Source organism: Meleagris gallopavo, chromosome 22 (genome assembly GCF_905368555.1).
Source record: "Meleagris gallopavo chromosome 22, MGAL_WU_HG_1.1, whole genome shotgun sequence".
Classification (NCBI taxonomy): Eukaryota; Metazoa; Chordata; class Aves; order Galliformes; family Phasianidae; genus Meleagris; species Meleagris gallopavo.
The window spans coordinates 11,185,854-11,203,485 of NC_139425.1; the positions used below are offsets into that span (position 1 = coordinate 11,185,854).

The 17,632-nt window shown below is 47.7% G+C and overlaps 1 protein-coding gene across 2 annotated transcripts in view; it reads right to left on the minus strand.

Annotated features, from left to right (window-relative positions):
- Window positions 1–17,632, minus strand: part of GNAS (GNAS complex locus) — a 135,785-nt gene that overhangs the window by 82,054 nt on the left and 36,099 nt on the right. Inside the window, exons 1-2 of one of the 2 annotated variants that reach the window (XM_085241539.1) lie at window positions 6,382–7,600; window positions 3,010–3,082 (exon numbers count right to left, since the gene is read on the minus strand). In XM_085241539.1, the coding sequence (XP_085097665.1) occupies window positions 3,010–3,082; window positions 6,382–6,520 (212 nt within the window). In that variant the 5' untranslated portion in view covers window positions 6,521–7,600. Of the gene's footprint in view, window positions 1–3,009; window positions 3,083–6,381; window positions 7,601–17,632 lie in introns of those variants that run through there. The other variant, XM_085241538.1, reaches the window with a different exon arrangement.

The window sequence follows — 17,632 nt, forward strand, 5'->3', positions numbered from 1 at the left end:
CACATTATCAGGATGCTGACAAAAGGCTCCATGTGACAGCCAGCCTACTCCTCTGGAATAGCCGCACGAAAAGACAGTGGAAGTGTTCAAGAAGAGGGGAAAGAAAGGAAGCAAAGTCCCAGGCTTCCTGCTAGTACAAGACAATTTTAAACCTTCCTACATCACAAGGGGCCCTACTGCTGGCAATAACTCAGAGAGGAGAAAACTTGGTTGATACCATTTCTTCATCACACTTACAAGGCAGCTCTTCCATGTTAAAGGTTAGGCACGCTGGAAGAATACCACGGGAAAGCAAACTCCTGTTATTTACGAAATTGCTGTAGGAATGCAGCCATTGACACAAGACCAACCGGAGCCACTCTGCGAGAGCTGGCAGAGGCAAAGCCCTTCCAAGCCTCCAGAAGGCAGGCAGTGACTGGGCCTTGCTGCTCCAGTGCTGCACTCTGCTTACGAGCGCCACAGTGCTGCCTTGTGCCACGTGCCGCCTTCACAGCAGGAACAGGAGAGGTATTTCTGTCTCTAACTCAATTACAGATTATAAAACATCACCGATTTTTTTTTTTTTTTTAACAACAGGCTTTACTGTAGTTAACTTAGCTAGAACTTTAACCACCTTCAAATTCACCTTAGCACTGTTAACTATTAAGCACTTTAATTAACTAGAACACTTGATTCCATACAGTTCCTCAGATAACTAATTAGCTAAAACGATCAAGGACTGAAATCCCAAAGGAAATTCTTCTGGTTCCGTAGAACTGCACAGGTTTCAGCTTGCTAATGCTACACCTCTACACGAGGCCAGTTTACACACAGGTGTAGAACAACTGTCCCTTCACCTGTTTATGAGCAGAAAACAAAAGTCTTGAAAACAAAAGTCCCCACATACTCAAAGGAAGCCAGTGCACTTAGCACTGCACGCCCTCCATCACCACCAGAAACTAAGAGTTTTTGAGTAACACTGAAGAAACACTTGTGATTCCCTTGTTTTTATAGCACATGACACATCACTACAGGTATCCTCTTTCTGCTTCAAAGGTCAATTATCAAAGGGCAACCAAATCAAAGGCAAACAAGTTTTAGATAGGACTTCAAACTAGACTTCTTTCAAGCCACATGAATAAGCTGCATCAAGAGGAATAATTCAAAACTACATCTGTGAGTGTGGACTCTAACACTGAAGACTGTCTTCATCTCCAGCATACAAGTCTTCACAACCTCTCTGCTGTATGCATCACATATATACTACGTGATTGGCAGCAGGGCTGCGCTGGCAGAGGGGCTGCAAGGTAATCCCAGTCCTTTGCTAGGAGAAGACAGAAGCCAGCAGAAGCTGCTGAGGCCAAATTTGCCACGTTGCCCTGGAATCCAGCGGCATGTTCAGCTTAGCCCAAGCCTACAACACAGAAGTGAGATACTTAAGAAAGCAATACTGCTGCCAATCTGTGTTCCAGTCCCTCGCCAACTCTGCAGGCTTTGTATAACGGGTCCCTGAGATCCCAATCTCACACAGATTTTGGTATGCAGCTCACAGGCTTTGGACAGTTATCCACCAATGCAATATATCATTAACTACACACCAGCATCATCTCTTTAACAGCATTTGTATGCTTAGCAAATGTAGAACTTTGCTGGTTAAATGGATTGATAATTTTAAAGGCATCAAGGATGCCCATTTTAATGATGAAAGTTAAACTTAAGCAGCAGATCTTGAGAGCTGCAACATCAAAGTCAACTTATGCAAATCTTTTAAGTTATGCAAGTATTTTAAGAGGTCTTTACTAAAAAGAGCAGCCAAACAATGGAGACCACTCAGCAGAAATCAGATGTAGGACCAGGAACTTAGGAGAAAGAGTTGTCTTGAGTTAAGAAAACATTCCTTACAAAGAGGAGCTAAAACCACACAGTGTACCACAGAATGCAACTTATTATGAATCAGCCTGAAGTTTCTTTCAAAAGGCTGTGTACCTTATCCTAAATCAGCGTTTGGGGATTAGGAGAAAGCATTGTCAAGGCTTCTCAGCTAAACATTTTAGCCAGATGTTCTTACTAAAGAATTAATACTGCAAGACTAGTGAAAGCTTAATCTGCCCAAAACAATAGGACACACAGAATAAATTAAACTGACTATAAGGTAGGAGGTGCTAATACAAAAATACTGTTTGAAAACAAAAAGGCAAAAACAGTAATATCATCTAAAAATTTTACATAAAAGGAATAAGGTCTAAAATTCCAACACCTTAATTCAATTAGAATTGATTTAGCAGGTCTTGGTACATACACACACACATAGATGCTTGCCACACCAACTAACATCCAGATCTCTTCCATCTCCCTACTACGGTTAGGTGAAAAGTCTGAGGAAGATTTGTTCTCTAACAAAGAAGAGATTTTCATTTTTCATATCTTAAAATGCCTTTCCCCTCCCCGTTATGATCAAATAACTGTATAGATTTCAAGCACAGAAAGAAAATCCTTTAGAAACATAAATCACAAACATCTGGACAAGCAAAAGCAAAAGAAGAGAACAAAATCTGACCCGCTGTCCTAGAAATACATATCCCAATCTTATTTTGTGAAGACAGAGAAACCTTGCTTACCCTAAATAAAGAAAATTGCATTCATTTTGTACACTAACAGAAGGTGTATTTACAGCAGTATAAATCAATGCGTTATAGCAGAGGTAAATTAGTGTCAGCCATGTTGTGAAAGAAACCGTAGTGAGAAAAATAAAAATTAAAAAAAATCAAACCACAAAACTTGAGCCTTGATCAAATCAGCTACACTGAACCTGCACACGAACCCTTCTACACCATTAACTCCTACTTCTTACTGATGCCTGACTTTTTCAAGTTAATGTCTACCAATCTCATCTAAAAATACATGCCCAGATTCTACAAAACATGAAAAGGCAGAAGGAAGGAAATATATCAAGTTATAAAACAAAACCATTGACCGTGTGGAACACAGACATAAGGTAAAGTGTAAAGAGAAAAAAACAAAAGTACTTACTCAGCATTAAATCCATTCACATGCAAAATCCTCATCTGTTTGACTATTGTGCTTTTACCAGATTCACCAGCACCTAGAAAATGAAAGTAAATCAAATTGAGAAGGAAGCATGAGTGATAAGGGACATCATTTTTTCTTCACGGTAAAATCAAGAAAGCTGGTTTTCTCAACGCAAGAGTGAAAAGTGAAAGAAAAAGAAGTAATTGCCACTGGAAACTTCAGTTGCAGCTAAAAATAAACGCCCAGCTCAAGTCATGTGTCAGATCTGAATCTTGGATCATTTCACTGTCCATTTTTCCAGTGTCAATGTTAAAAGCAGACTGCGAGGTCTGGAAGGAAAAAGGACAACTTCAACGCTTTATAGAGGACAAGTCAGAGAACGTCAAAATCTGCTTGTCTCGGTCAACACTATCCAGTGAAGGGAAAGACTGAGTGTAGTCCAGCTAAAAAAGAAGTGTTTTTGTTAGAACCTTAAAATATATTGTTTGACTGCAGTTATCACTGTCCAATCAAAAGACTGTAACCTAAATCACAAGAAATAAGATATATGGATACTCACATCTGAAAAGGAAAGGCAACCCCTTAAGCCTCCACCCACAAAGCTACAGAAGTCTCCTTTCTCTAATCCATGCCTTGGAAGCAGCCTCAACCCCCTCTACGTGCTCCAAACCGATCCCACACCCAGTGAGACATTAAAGACACCTCTTGTGGCCGCATGTTCCAAACAGGCCCCCACTGCTCTCCTCTCAATTCCCTCATATACCTGAAGTACAAACAAATAAATAAATAAATACTCCACTTCCTCTTATTTCCATAAGTAGTCGTATTCTATTTCTGCTATGCTGCACGGATGCCAGTGCACGAGGCAGCCCATCTGCCCATAGCACCCATTTTCCCATGCACACGGAGAAGACTCAAACAGCAGCATTTAACTGAGCTGCTCCACGCTGCCAGATCAGCTTTCTATATAAAGCAAGCATGTTTTTCTAAGAGTAGTATCACAACCTGGTAAAATTTAGCAAGATTCTCTCCTGCATCTCCTGCTGCTTGTTTATTCCTCTCCTCACTCTGTGTCTCAGCACCAGGAAGGCATGTGGCAGAACGGGCACCGAGGCACAGCCTGTGCTCCAGGATGCCAGGCCTCTGTAGCACACGCTGACAACACAAGCCTCCATTTTGAGCCTCATGTTCAAAACTGTATTTTAGCAGCTACGCTTCAAAGTTCATTTTCTGACAGATGCACTCCTCTCCACTTTCTCTTTTCCTTCCCTTCCCTTCCCCCTCATGAATTCCTAACAGCTCTGCTCTTCTCTCCATAAAATCAGTCCGCACGTTTTGCCACAATACCAGAGCCCCGCTCCTTTCCCCTTGCCTTGCTGACCGGTTGGTAAGACGCAGGGAGCAGGGCTTGCCTGCAGTGCTCTGTGCAAGCAGCACATCCCCTGAACCACGGCTGCGATGGATGCGCTGTGCCCTGGCTGCACCCCTCAGGCACACACCCTGCACCCCCATCACGGCAGGCAGAGACGCTGAGCACCTCCAGGGGGCACAGATGGGGTCCTCTTCACAACAGCAAATTGTTCAGAAGCAGTAACACATGCTAAATCCCTATTTCCATTACTAATAAAATTTCAGATGTGACTTTAAATTATGTCTGCTAATCAAAAGCACTTCCAGCCAAAATCTTGATGTCGCTAAGTCCAAAAATGGAGATTGCTGTTGCTGCAAATGCATACAGCTCGGCATTGACATACCTGGCTTCTCTGGATCGGATACAGCAGCAGTGAACCAAAATTAAGTGTTACAGCCACATTTCTGAATAAGCCTATTTCCGTAACTGGCAGCTCATTACGGCTCTGTTCTTGCAAACAACGATGCACACGTTTTAACTTCACCACCAAGGATAGTTCCATGAATTTCTGCCTGCGGACGGAGTGGGGCCTGCGTGCAGCAGGATGGGCTGCGGGCTCACCGAGCTGCAATTCTGTGGCATTATTTGAACACGATGTGAAAATACTGAGACTGCCCTGCACTTTCAGAGCATTTGGTGATTGCATGTAACGTGTCTCACAAAGCAAAAGTAACACCACAGAGACGTGAGCCTCACTACTTGCACATTAAGTTTCTGCTGCAGATTGCCCACAGCAGGCGAGGCTGCCAGCAGCTGTGCCAGCACAGCCACACACACAGAGGACCCTATGGCCGCCACTACGCACATGCAGTGTTTTATTTGCAAACATCCAAACAATTTTTCAGTCACCTGAACAAAGAGGAAAATCCAAGTAAGCCCCTGCGTGTCACAGAAGCGATCCACCTGGTGAGGAACGGCTCCGTGCACGCAGCGCTCAGCCCCAGTACGGCAGGCCTGTGAGCTGAGCTCCAAACCGCACAGCTGGAAGATTTCTGCTCAACGCCGAGCGACTTTTCAGCTCCACGGGTGCCGCCGCAGCTCCAGCACGTTACACCTCCCTCCTTAAACGGGCAGTTAGACGCTGCCGCCGGTCGGGGCACACACGCAGCCCGCTCCCCGCTCGGTGCGGCCTGGCCTCTGCCGCTCGCTGAGCCTCGCGATGCCCTCATCGCGCCTTACGTTAAAATACTCCCAAACACATTCGCTCTCCGATAACCGTTCCGGCCCTTTCTTTCTCGTAATCCCCGCCCGCAGTCCGGAGCGGCGGTTCCGTACCGCACGCAGCCGGGGCGGACCGCCGCCGCCTCCCGGATCCCGGCCCGCAGCCCGGCCCCGCGCCGCCCCGCACGCTCAGCCTCGAGCGCGGCCGCCGCTCTTCCCTCCGGGATCAACATCCTCTCCGCGTCCCCCCCCCAAGAATTCCCCGACTTCCTCCTTTCCTCTTCCTCCTCTCCCTCAGCCCCCGAGTGCAGCGGGCAGCGCCCCGGGCCCGCCGAGCTCCGTGCCGCGCCGGCCTTCCCCCGCGGCGCCCTGCCCCGTTTACCTCCCCGGCTCCCTCGGGCACGGCGCTCCCCGCCGCCCGACGTCCCCGCCGCCCTCCTCCCGCCGAGACTCCGCTCGCCGACCCGGCCCCGCGTCCCTCCCGCCCGGCGCGGAACGGCTCCCATACCCGCGTCGCCCGTCCGAGCCCCCCGCGGGCGGTGCCCGCAGCCCCTCCGGCCCCGCCGCCTCCGCGCCCACCTCCCGGCTCGGCCGAGCGCTCGGGCCCGGCGGGGCTGCAGGCCGCCCCCGGCCCCGCGGAACGGGTGGGCCCCGCGGATCCGCTTCCCCGGGCCCCACCTCTCCCGCCGGCCTCCCCGCGCCCGGGCAGGGGGCAGAGGGACCGCGCGCGGCCCCACCGCCCTCCTTCCTGCCCTCCTCCCCTCTGCCCGCCGCGGAGGACGCGGCCCGCGGCCCCTTACCCAGCAGCAGGAGCCGGTGCGTGGCCCTATAGACCTGCTTGTCCTTCTGCAGCTGCTTCTCGATTTTCTTGTTGGCCTCCCGCTGCGCCTTCTCCTCGTTGCGCTGATCCTCCGTCTTGCTGTTCCCTAAGCAGCCCATCTTGGGGAGGGGGCGGCAGGGGACGCGGGGCGCGGGGACGGGAGGCGGCCGGGGCTGCCGGGGGGAGGGAGGGAGGGAGGGAGGCACTCTCCCGGGCTGCCTTCTTCTTCCTCCTCCTCCTCCTCCTCCCCCCCTACTCGCTGCTGTGGCGGCCGCTGCCCAGAGCCAGAGACATGGAGAGAGCCGAGCCCGTAGCCAGCCAAGGGGGGGCCGATGGCGATGACTTTGCTGCCGCTCCGCCGGGGCCTCCTCCCCGGCAGCTGCAGCTGCTTCTCCTCCCCGCCCCCCCCGCTCGGCCCCGCGCCGATCCCCTCAGCGCACCTTTCCCCGGGGGGGGCCGCGACGGAGCGCGCTGCGGAGCGCTCGGTGATGGCCGGGCCGGGCCGCGGCTCCTTCAGGCGGAACAGAAATCGCGCCCCCCGCGCCGCACGCACGGGAAAAAATCCAGCTTCTGTGCCACCCCCCCCCAAAAAAAATAAAAAAATAAAAAAAATTAATCCTCTTTAGATCCAAGGCACGGGCTGCAGGCGCGGAAACCTCCCCGAAGCCGCGGCGGGGAGGATCGGGAAACGTCTCTTCCTCGCCTGTCCCCGCGCGGCTCCGCCGCTCCCCGTCCCTCGTCGGAGCCTCCGCGCCGCTCTGCCGCTCCTTTCCTCCCTGCGGGGCCGGGGGGGTCCGATCCAAACCCCCCCCCGCTTTTTTTTTTTTCTCCTTTTTGCTTTTTTTTTTTCACATTAGGTTTCCAGGCAGCTGAATCCTCTTGGCTTCTCCAGAAAGCACAGCGGGAAGAGAAGGAGGAATTTTTTTTTTAAGCCCCTTTCACTTCTCCCCCGAGCAAACGCTGTCCCCTCACGGGATTTTCTCCTGTCTTATTTTCCTGCTCTCTCTCGCATTTCTCCTGGCTGTCTCTCTTTTTTTTTTTTTCTTCCCCCTATTGAGCCGCGCAGAGGAGGCAGAGCGGCGGGGTGGGGCGAGCGGCCCTCGCTGAACGCTGGGAGCGGAACCGCTCACATGACGGCCGCGTCAGCCCGCGCCGCCGCCGGCGCCCTCTTCGAACCGGGCCGGGGGTCCGCGCAGAGCCGGCCGGGGCCCAGCGCGGAGCTGCACCGCAGCCGGCTGAGCTGAGCGTCCCTGGAATGAGCCGCGGATCAGAGCGGCCCCTAAAAGATTTGCAGGGGTTTGGGGGGGAGGGGGAGGGCTAAAGTCGTAACGTTTGGAATCGATTTTAACGGGGCGGTGCCCGAGGGCACTTTATAGTACGCTTCAGAATAATTCCCGCAGACCTCACTGCGCTAAATATTTATGTGCACTTATATTTCCACATCTGATGAACTTCGGAACGTTCGCCCAGTTCCCTACAGAACCACCGTGCAGACAGTGGGGCGATGCTCCCCTACGTGGGTGCTGCTGAGCCCAGCGCCGGGCTGCCCTCACCCACACGGGACTGCCCCGGGACACGGGGCCGGCTTACAGGGCCGGCTTACAGAGCCAGCTTACAGCCGAGTTAGGCTGGGCGAAGCAGACGGGCTGGGCACAGCACAGCTCGGTGTGCACAGTGCTTCCACCCACCATCTCACCAGCCACCCACCTCCGTTTTATTTTCTAACAGTTTTGGAAACTTCATCCCATAAGCTGCACAGTAGTTTTCATGCAGAGGCTTATCAGCTATACTCAGAAAACAAAGATTTGTGCTTTTCCTGGCTCCCTAAAACACACAAATGTTTTTCCTCTACACCTGAGATTAGTGAAATGTCCCTTACATAAATTATTAATCCCCACTTGCAACATTCAATTATCCCCAATGCTATTCCCATGCACACACCTTCTTACGTCACCCGGTTACTATATTTAGAGCCACCTACAGTAAAATAATTATGTGAAGAGAGCAAACAACCAGAAGGTCACGTTCAGTGTCAGCAGATGCGTCTGCTTCAGAGCTGGGAGAGGAGTGGGCCTCCAGGGAAGCAGGGACTCCCACGGCCAAGCCTCAGCCTCAGAGGATTTACTGGGACTTTCCCTGTGATTTTAAATGCTACAGCTTTGGGGAATGCAGGGCCTAAGAGATCTGGAGACTCCCATTGCCTTCTTTGAGTGTTTTTCGCCAAGGCAATTTCCAAAGGACTCAGAGAAACTTGGCTCAGAATTGCCCGTTAACTTGAAATAAAGATTATAATAATTCCTTGTATCTGTTACGGTTTTTGTATTTACTTGTATTGTTTCCATGTAGTTATTATTAAACTGTATTTTAACTGTGACATTTACAAGATATAAAAGAATCAATACTGCAGAATTCAGACTGAAAACTATAAAACCTCCCTGCTTTCTGCTGGCAGCAGGTATGAAGGGAATGCAGCACTGCCAGTACCTGCCACCTCGGGCAGAGGGGAGAATCTGCCCCAGCCCCAGCGCAAAAGGGGGAAGGGAGCAGCTCTCGGGCCTCCAGCAGTTCGCAAAGGAATCCACAAACAAGATAAAAAAACATTGCTGGAGGTGCACAAAGGGCTCAAATCTTCACAAGCAGCGAGCAGAGCTATGGCAGGGAAAGGGGAGCAGGAAATACTCTGTAGAACTGACCGAGTCCTGCTGTGTAGGTGCCAGAGGAGCGCAGGTCGCTGTCTGAGCACAAAGCAGGTCTGGCTCTGTACTGGTGTGCTTTGAGGCTGAGCAGAGCGTGAGGCAGCTGGAGGAGGAACACACACAGCTCACTTATAAAACTCCTGTTTGCTTATGATGGCTGAAGAATTAGATCACTGTATTTCAAATGTTACCAAGTATGAAGAGGGCTGTAAGCTGTAAAACCAACAACCCCTTGCTCCTGAACTGTTAAACCTGCTGACAGTTACAGACTTCTGAAATGTACGACACAAGACATAAGGCACTGATCGATCTTTCCAAGACATTAATTGCTATGTTGGTTCTTTTTTATTATTATTTAAGAGAGCACCATTTGAATAGCAGGCATACCAAAACATTAATTGTCCTCATACTTTTTGCATATTTAAATGACACAGTGCTGATGTGTCTTCGGAGTAAACCATGGAACAAGTGGCATTAGCTTCCACCTCATGAAATTGAGGTTCTTGGTTACTTACAAGACTACTGCCTTCAGAAGGGGAAGCGCATGCAAAGCCTGACCCCTAACTCCCTGCGCTGGTAAAGTGCAGAGCCTGAATGATACAAATCTATCCGAGGACTGACAATACTCTAAAGAGTGTGTCAAAGGACACTGCTGCATGGCAGGCAGAAATATTTTCCAAAATCGCAAGATAACGTGAATGTGGAAGTGGGTGAAAGAGGCATCCACTAGAAGACTTAAGTCTGCTGGCTCAGACTGCAGGGAGAGACAGCAGAACTGCTTAAAGTTATGAACATCTTAATGGGACACTGGTGGAGGATGTGCACGGGAAGGTTTCATACACCTGTAACCCACTTCATTCTACTTGGTAATTTTACTTAATTTTTAGCCCAGCTGGCCTAACTTCTACATTCTAAGGATGAAAATCCTCAGTTCTTTTTCCTATTTTAATACTTCATATTCTATGGACTGTTGCATACAGCCCTTGTAACACATTCTCTTTGTAGCAGTCTGCCTTCCTGCACAGCACGAGGAACCTGAGTGGGTAAGAGGGAATTCACAAACTCTGGTTGGACAATGTACACGCATCAGTTGTTCCTGGAGCTAATTGTAAGTTCAGATTTTGATATTCTGACACATAACACTTAGTGCCTCTCCATTCTTTATTTAATTTGGGTTCACTAGTTACCCTCTGCGTTCACAGGAAATGTGATCAGGACATTCATCTTATAACACAATGCCTCCTAAACCCTCCAGGGTGACAAATACCCCTGTTTCCTATTGCAAACAATCCACATTTGTTGGGAAGTTGAAAGTACTGAGCACTTTGGATGTCCCAGCCTACAGAAAAGCCGATCAGCTAATTATTTTTCACAGTTGCACAGCTGCTTATGGGACCATGCTGTCCAGAGAGAACACGACCTCACAAACTTTTGGCTGTGAGCTGTGGGGGTGGAGTTGTGACCAAACCAGTGTGTTCATTTGGAAGGGAAGACAGAGACTACATCACGCTTGAGCATCCCTTAGCAACCAGAGTCAAATGGCACCGCAGCTCTGGGGAGGCTGTCAGCCTGTCCTGTTCTGGAACGGCATCTAGTGCAGTTCCCACTGCTGCAGAGAGGACAACATTTCCAGCTCAAAAAGTAAAAGCAACAGTGGTGATCTAACCGTACGATTTCCTTTGTTTCTGTTTATAGGAAACAGCTTATTTTCAGCAAGGCTTTCTAATGGAAGGACAGGGAGCCCAGTTAACCTGGAGAACACATGAAACAAATGGTTCTTACAGCAACACTTTTATCTCTGATTTACTTTAGACATTTTCCACTTAAAAATCCAGGCTGCAGTTGGTAACCTCCTTCTCTGTGCTACTAGGGTGCACCTACATAGAGCCAGGTGTGCATAGAAAAAAAACAAAACACAGAAGAAATACTCTCCTACTTAAAAGCTGTCAGGTGTGGGGATCAATGTACAGCAAACACACAGCAATTCCTTGCTACTCTGAAAATGCAGCTGCAGCCATGCACTGAGGCACCTCCTGCACCCACTGCTCACACTGTGAGCCTGCTCCCCACTGAGGAGCGTGGGGCAGAGCTGCTGACCACAGCAAGGTGCCGTCCCGAGGGTAACAGAGCTTCATCCATTGCTCACTGAGCATCTGTGCCCCACAGCCAAGCATCTGCTGTTGCAGAACTATGTTTCCACCTTGCCTTTTTATTTAAAATATCTGTTCTTCCCCACTCTGTGATTCATTTGAAACCATTGCATGGCCCTGTAAAAAATTAAGATTTTAGAGAGTGGGTTTTTTCTTTGTTTGTTAGGGCTGGTTGGTTTGGTTTTAGTGTTGGTTTTTTTTTTTAATTAATATTTCTTTTCCAAGGATTTAAAGTATTGGGAAAAATAAATAAGTAAGCAGTGAGTGAATTCATATTAGGAAGGTGCTGAAAAAGCACCTCTGAGGATTACAGCCTTTTGCAGAAATAGTCGTGATGTTTTTCACACAGCCCACACCACTCCAGGCATTGCTCTGCTGTCCTGGAAGCTCCTGACGCCGGGCTGGCAGCCCTGACAGACCTCCTTCTTCCAAACGTAGCGGTTATCTCCAGGACAGATGGACTTCTTCAGTTAAAGGACAGTTTGTAGCAGTGCACGCTGTATGTTGGTTACTTCTCTGCTCTGAAGTCTCTCCGTTTTTCTAGCTTTGGGAAAGTAGAGCTGCGGGCCTTTGTTGAATGTCCCATCTAGTGATCTCAGTGCATTTAATCCCCAATAAACTCAGTCTTTTCATTAGTGTTATATGAGGATTAATTAAGGCTCCGGTTCAGACTTGGATCCATTTTTTCCCATCTGTCTGAGGCCCGGCAGCGGCGCCGTGCAATGGATCCGGGCGGCAGCTTACGCCTTCCTTAGAAGGAGGCATCTCCTCGAGCTATCAGCCCACAAAATCCTTTGGACTCTTGGAAGAACAAAACTTGGTGATAAAAAGGGAGACAGTTTCAAAGTCTCCAAATTACCCTTTGGCCTGCTGAACAAGGAACCCTTGAGTAATCCCAAGCCTGTTTAAAGGAGAAGCAAGCAAATTAAAGCCAAACAATAATCTAAAAAGGAAAAACAAAGCAAATAGATTGGAGTTGGAGTAAGAATCCAATGTGGGTTTTTTTTTTGTTGTTGTTTCTCCTGCGGTGACCAGAACAGAAATCACTTTAAAAAGGACTAAAAGGTAAAGAAGGTTGGAAATTAAGCCATTATCAATTAAAGCCTGGGAGGGCAAAGCAGGGTCACCAAGCAGAACGACAAGTTTGTCTGTCGTATGGGAAAGAGCGAGCCTATCTGAGTGCAATAAAACGAGCATTGTCAGGAAGAAATTAATGCACCACTAATGTATTCAATAAAGAACAAACACAAAACATTTAAGTACAGATACTCCAACACAAACAGAATGAAAACGAGATACTTCCCTCTCTGGCAAAGGAGAAGAATGTTTCCATACAGAAATTCTAAACTTGAGAGGGGTTTTTGTTTTGTTTTTAAATAAAAACAAGCCCAAAGTCTACTAATAGAATTAACCGAGACCTTCCTTTAAACCAGAGAAAAAAAAATCGTGCCTCCCTCCTTTCACTTCGAAGCTTTTTCTCAGAAACATTAAAAGGGACTTTAAGGAACTCATGGGATTATGGAAATAAAATACTGAGTAACAGCTTTTCAACTACTTGCGTTCCTCGTTTTCTTGCAGTATTTTTTCGTGATACTCCTTCTCCCTGCTCATGCATTCTGCACTGTACTTTACAAAAAAACCAAACAGCTCTTATGTAACAAAAGTACAAGCACATCCGAGCTCCGTGCATAACACATATGGAATGCTGATTCAAAAACAAAAATAAAAATAAAAATGGAACATCTCATTTCTCAGATTTAGTTTCAATATTTGTCAACATTCATGCCAGGCCTACTTCTTTAGTAAAGAATTATTCTGTTCTAATTCTTGCTATGCTCAGGTCACAAAGCCCACAGAGGCAGCAGTAGTAGAGGCTGATATCTGCTAAATCCCAGGTTCAGATAGCTCTGTGAGGCAGCAAGCAGCCCCAGGCTTCCCTCCAGCCCGAGGTGAGCAGGGCAGGAGGCTCCTGGATCCCAGGACGGTGCCAGCAGCCCGCAGTGCCCAGCATGGCTCCGACTGCACCATGTGCAGGGAACCAGCAACGTGCACTGCATGTTATGAAGATAGCAGGAAAAGGAATAAGAGGATTGTTAAAATAGTTTTTGTTAAGTTGTCACACAGGTTTTAATGCGTTGTAAACATTCCTCTCCTTTTTTTTTTTTCTTCTTTTTTTTTTCTTTTTTCTTTTAATAGAATGATCAGGTTTTCACACTCAGAATGACTTTACATTTTAGTCCTAGCAAACCACAGCACTCTCAATACCAGGAGCCACTAACAGAGATGGTCTGCAAGGAGCAACAGAACTGTGATTTCATTCCTCGCTCCCTGCACTGCGAAAGGCCTGAAAGCATCCTCTTTCAAAAAGGGTATTTTCCCCCATCTTTTTCTTTACATAGAAAACTTTTAAGCCTAGGTTCTAAAATTACACATAGATTACAAGTATACAATTATAGAATAGGGGTCTCTTGTACCCTATTTTTCCTGGAAGAATCTGGCTGTCTGGCAAACTAACAGCATCAGTACTTCTTAAGTGCCTTGATGTTAAATTAGGGTGCCCCACATCCCCTAGGGCGGTTGCAGAATTTAGACCCTTTTCCAATGCTCCCGCTAAGTCTTTCCGGTGGTTTTATCTAGATTTTAGCAAGGCATATAAAACAAGCAACTGTCTGTCAGCCTTTAGGTGTGCGAGGGAAGACTCTTCTTGTTGCTGCAGTTCAAACACCGGCCAGGGCTGCAGTAACCAGGCAGCAGTCCAGACTCTGGACCCAGCCCCAGGAGCCCCGGTCCCAACACATTGCCTCTGCTACGTTAAAACAAGCAGCGGTGCAGGGCTCTGCTCGTGTACAGACCCAGCGCAGGGCATATCCTCAGCATCCCTTCTGCTCAAATGCAACGTCTGAATTAACCCTGCTCACAGGCCTGCTCAAATGCTCACAGTAGCCAACAAAAAAAAAAACGTCCGAGGGAAGGAGGTGAGCTCGGGGATCAAACAGAAGGACGAGATCCAGAAGGGCTGACCTGGCGTCAGCCGTTTGATCCAGCACAGCCATCGCTCCGTGAGTGACCCTGCAGAGCCACTTCCCCCTCCTGTGCCTCTTTTCCCAACTCTCTTTTATCTGCCTCTGTCACATAGGTTGTAAGCTGTTTGCTTCCGACATGTCTGCACAGAATCGAGAACCAAGGGGCCCTGGTCTCACTTTTGACCTTTAAGCCCTTCAGTTATACGTTTCATCATACAGAGATTATTCAAAAAGGAAGCAATTTTAATAGACTGCCTTCTTTTTATTAACACCTATTTTAACCCAGACATTCTCAAGAACATTAAATGAACAAGCGGCCTCTCTTAAGACACTGCTTTTCTTAATGAAAACGCTGAGAAAGCTGCTGGTATTCTTTGAGCCCTTCTCCCACAGGCCCTGCAGCAAGATCAGGGGAAGCCAGAACCAGCATGCTTGCTGCAAAGTATCAGACAAAGATACTTTTTATTTTGAAACTTAAGGGAAAAAAAAAAAAAAAGCCTCCACACTTCTCAATCTTTCTTTGTACGCCATAAAGTACCAAACAGGGCAGAAACCCACGGTGTGCTCTCTTGCAGATCACCTCCAGGTTTGCTTTATGCTCCTTGGTGTTAAAATAACCGATTTATTTTTCCAACGCCCCATGCACACTCTCTTGTCTGAGCGCCCGATCTGCTCCTCAAGCAATCGGCTCTTTAGTTTAGTCTCTGCTGAGCAAACAGCACACAGCTGAGCTGCTGGCAGCCAGCAGCCCACAGCAGCCCCACCGAACGGCCATGGGCTCTGTGAGCACAGCCTACATTTCGCACGGATACCCGCAGCCTCACAGCTCTCTGATGGACGCTCACCCTGCCCTCAAATCAGCCAAGGAGCCAGCCCGGCCTTCAGGCCATGGGGCAGGGAGCCCAGGGCTCTGCAGCACCACCATCCCACATCGAGGCCCTCGATGGCTGCGCCGCCCCACGCCCACAGAGAGCCCCAACCCATGAGATGGCACCCAGGCTGCACATCGAGCACAGCAAGGCCTGCCCCCCGGCCCAGGCTGCAGGCAGGGCCCTCCCGCATGGCTGAACTTCACACCCTATATATAAAACACACAGCCAGACTTTTATCCTGAAACATTCTTTCTGTGAGCAGGCGCTACTGAGGGATATACTAACTCCATACATGAGAGCGTTAAGGAAGATTTTGTCCAAGGAAACACTTCCCAGAGGAAGCGCTGGGCAGCCACATTATTTGTTTTGTTTAAAATGATTTCAGTCTCGATAACGTCTCTTTATCAAAACTACACATGTGCTGAGCACACACAGCGCTGCGTGTCGTGAGGCACACAGGAAGGGGTGGATTTAATTTATTTCTTCATTATGAATATTGCAGTGCTGTAAGGAGAATCCTGGCTGATAGCGTGAAGTAAAGCCAAAGCGTACGAGGATATTTCGGGGCCCGAAGTTCCTGTGCTGCCTTTTCAAAATTCAGTCTTAAATTCTGTATTCCTAATCCTCTCTTCTGTCTGCACCATTTCATGAATGGACATGTGTATTATCATGGAGCTGAGCAGTAGCCCAGAACAGTTCCCATTAATATTCATTTGAAAGAAAAATGGAGTCCCAGCTTCCTGTTTTCGCTTTCCTTGAGCAAGGAACTGCGTAGGGAGTTCATAAGTCACAGCTCTGACGGGCAAAAGGGATAACAGCAACTGTGACACACTGAAAACACACCCCATCAAAATGAGGACTCCGTTTCATGCTGTGAAAGGCATTTTGGCAATAGGATTGCTGTGAGTTTGTTTTACAGCATACTCTTTACGGTGGACTAAAGCATCAGCTCTGCTGGGGAGACTCAGTATTCAGTCAAACAATGACGGCCACAAAGCAGAAACAGAACTACCATGTTCTACCAATACAGACCGCCTCCCCGCTTTCAGCCTAGAAACAAGAATAATTTCTTCTTCATCCTAAAAGCTGTCTTGAAGAAAAAAAAAAAAAAAGGAAAAACAAACAAACAAACAAAAACAAAGAATGGAATTCAGACTCTATGAAGTGACTGCACCAACCCACACTGGACAAGCCAAAAGTTGGGAAGGCATAGCTATGATGGCTCAATCTGGAGCACACAAGCTACAGAATCAAACTGTGCAGTAAAGACATGGAAGAATGCTATTATTTTTGAAAACTGTACCTTTAAACAAATTTCAGCATACAAAGTGTCAAAGGCTACGAATTCCCTTGCCTGAGCCTTGCTTGCCTGAGATGAACAAAAGAACTCCCTTAGTTTCAGGTCTCCGGTAAAGGAATTATTGTATTACGAAATGAAGAATGCAAAGTGTTGAAGCACTACTCCCACTGTCTAAGAGAATGGACTGCAGGTCCAGGATCTCACTGCCCAAGAGTATCTTTCTCTATAAAAACATCAATTTGAAACCTGCAGTGACTCAGTGAGAGGTGGTAGAAGCGCACACATTCACTGGCTGGATCCCAACATACCAAACTGGTCTGCACGCAGACAGGAAGATGGGGCAAGACGTGACAGTAATAATCTAACACGACTTGAGACCTCCTGCCCTAGTAACAATTATGTAATTGTTATGGTCTCTTAATACCTGAGTAAGAAATCTTTTTATTGCATCAAGTTCTCATGCCTGGACAGATATGCATCACAAATGAATCATCACCGACTAGCTTTGAAGACCCGAGCCGAAGCGCACCCCATCATGTAAGCCACATATCTGGGCACATCAACACTTATGGCCCAATTTTCTGGAGACAGCTCTTTAGGTACATTGCCCCAGGGTATACTGGCTGTGAGAAACTCTGGTTTTCCAGTAGCATCCTTAAAGGATTACAAAATAAAGTAATATTGGTTTAACAAAGGAACTTCTTAATCATAAATAACTAAATTTAAAAACAAAAAACAAAAAACCTGACTTCCTCTCAAACAAGAACAAAAAAGCCAACAAAATCATAAGCGAGGAAAAAAAACAACACAGAAAAAAACCCAAACAGGCTTGAATTCACCTCTTGTCCTGACATCACCTTTCCTAGCAGCCATGAGTCCGCCTCTGTTCTCGCTAGAACATTTTGCTTTGCTGGGAGAGAGCGTCTCTCCCCTTCATAATTTGAACCCCTCTTCTGCCCCTTTGCTTTGGTTTCAATGGTTCTTTGTTTTGTACCTTTCCCAAACCAGTCATCAACACCTTTGAAAAAATGGTCGCTGTCTTACAAAACTCTGCTCCTTGGTTGATTCCCAGCTTTTTGATCTACCCTCCTGGAGGTGCTCCTCTCCTTGTCAAGGACACGGGGCACCTCACACGTGGGCCTATGTGTTAATTCAGCACAGAGGTTACAGCACAGGATGGATTCAGTGAA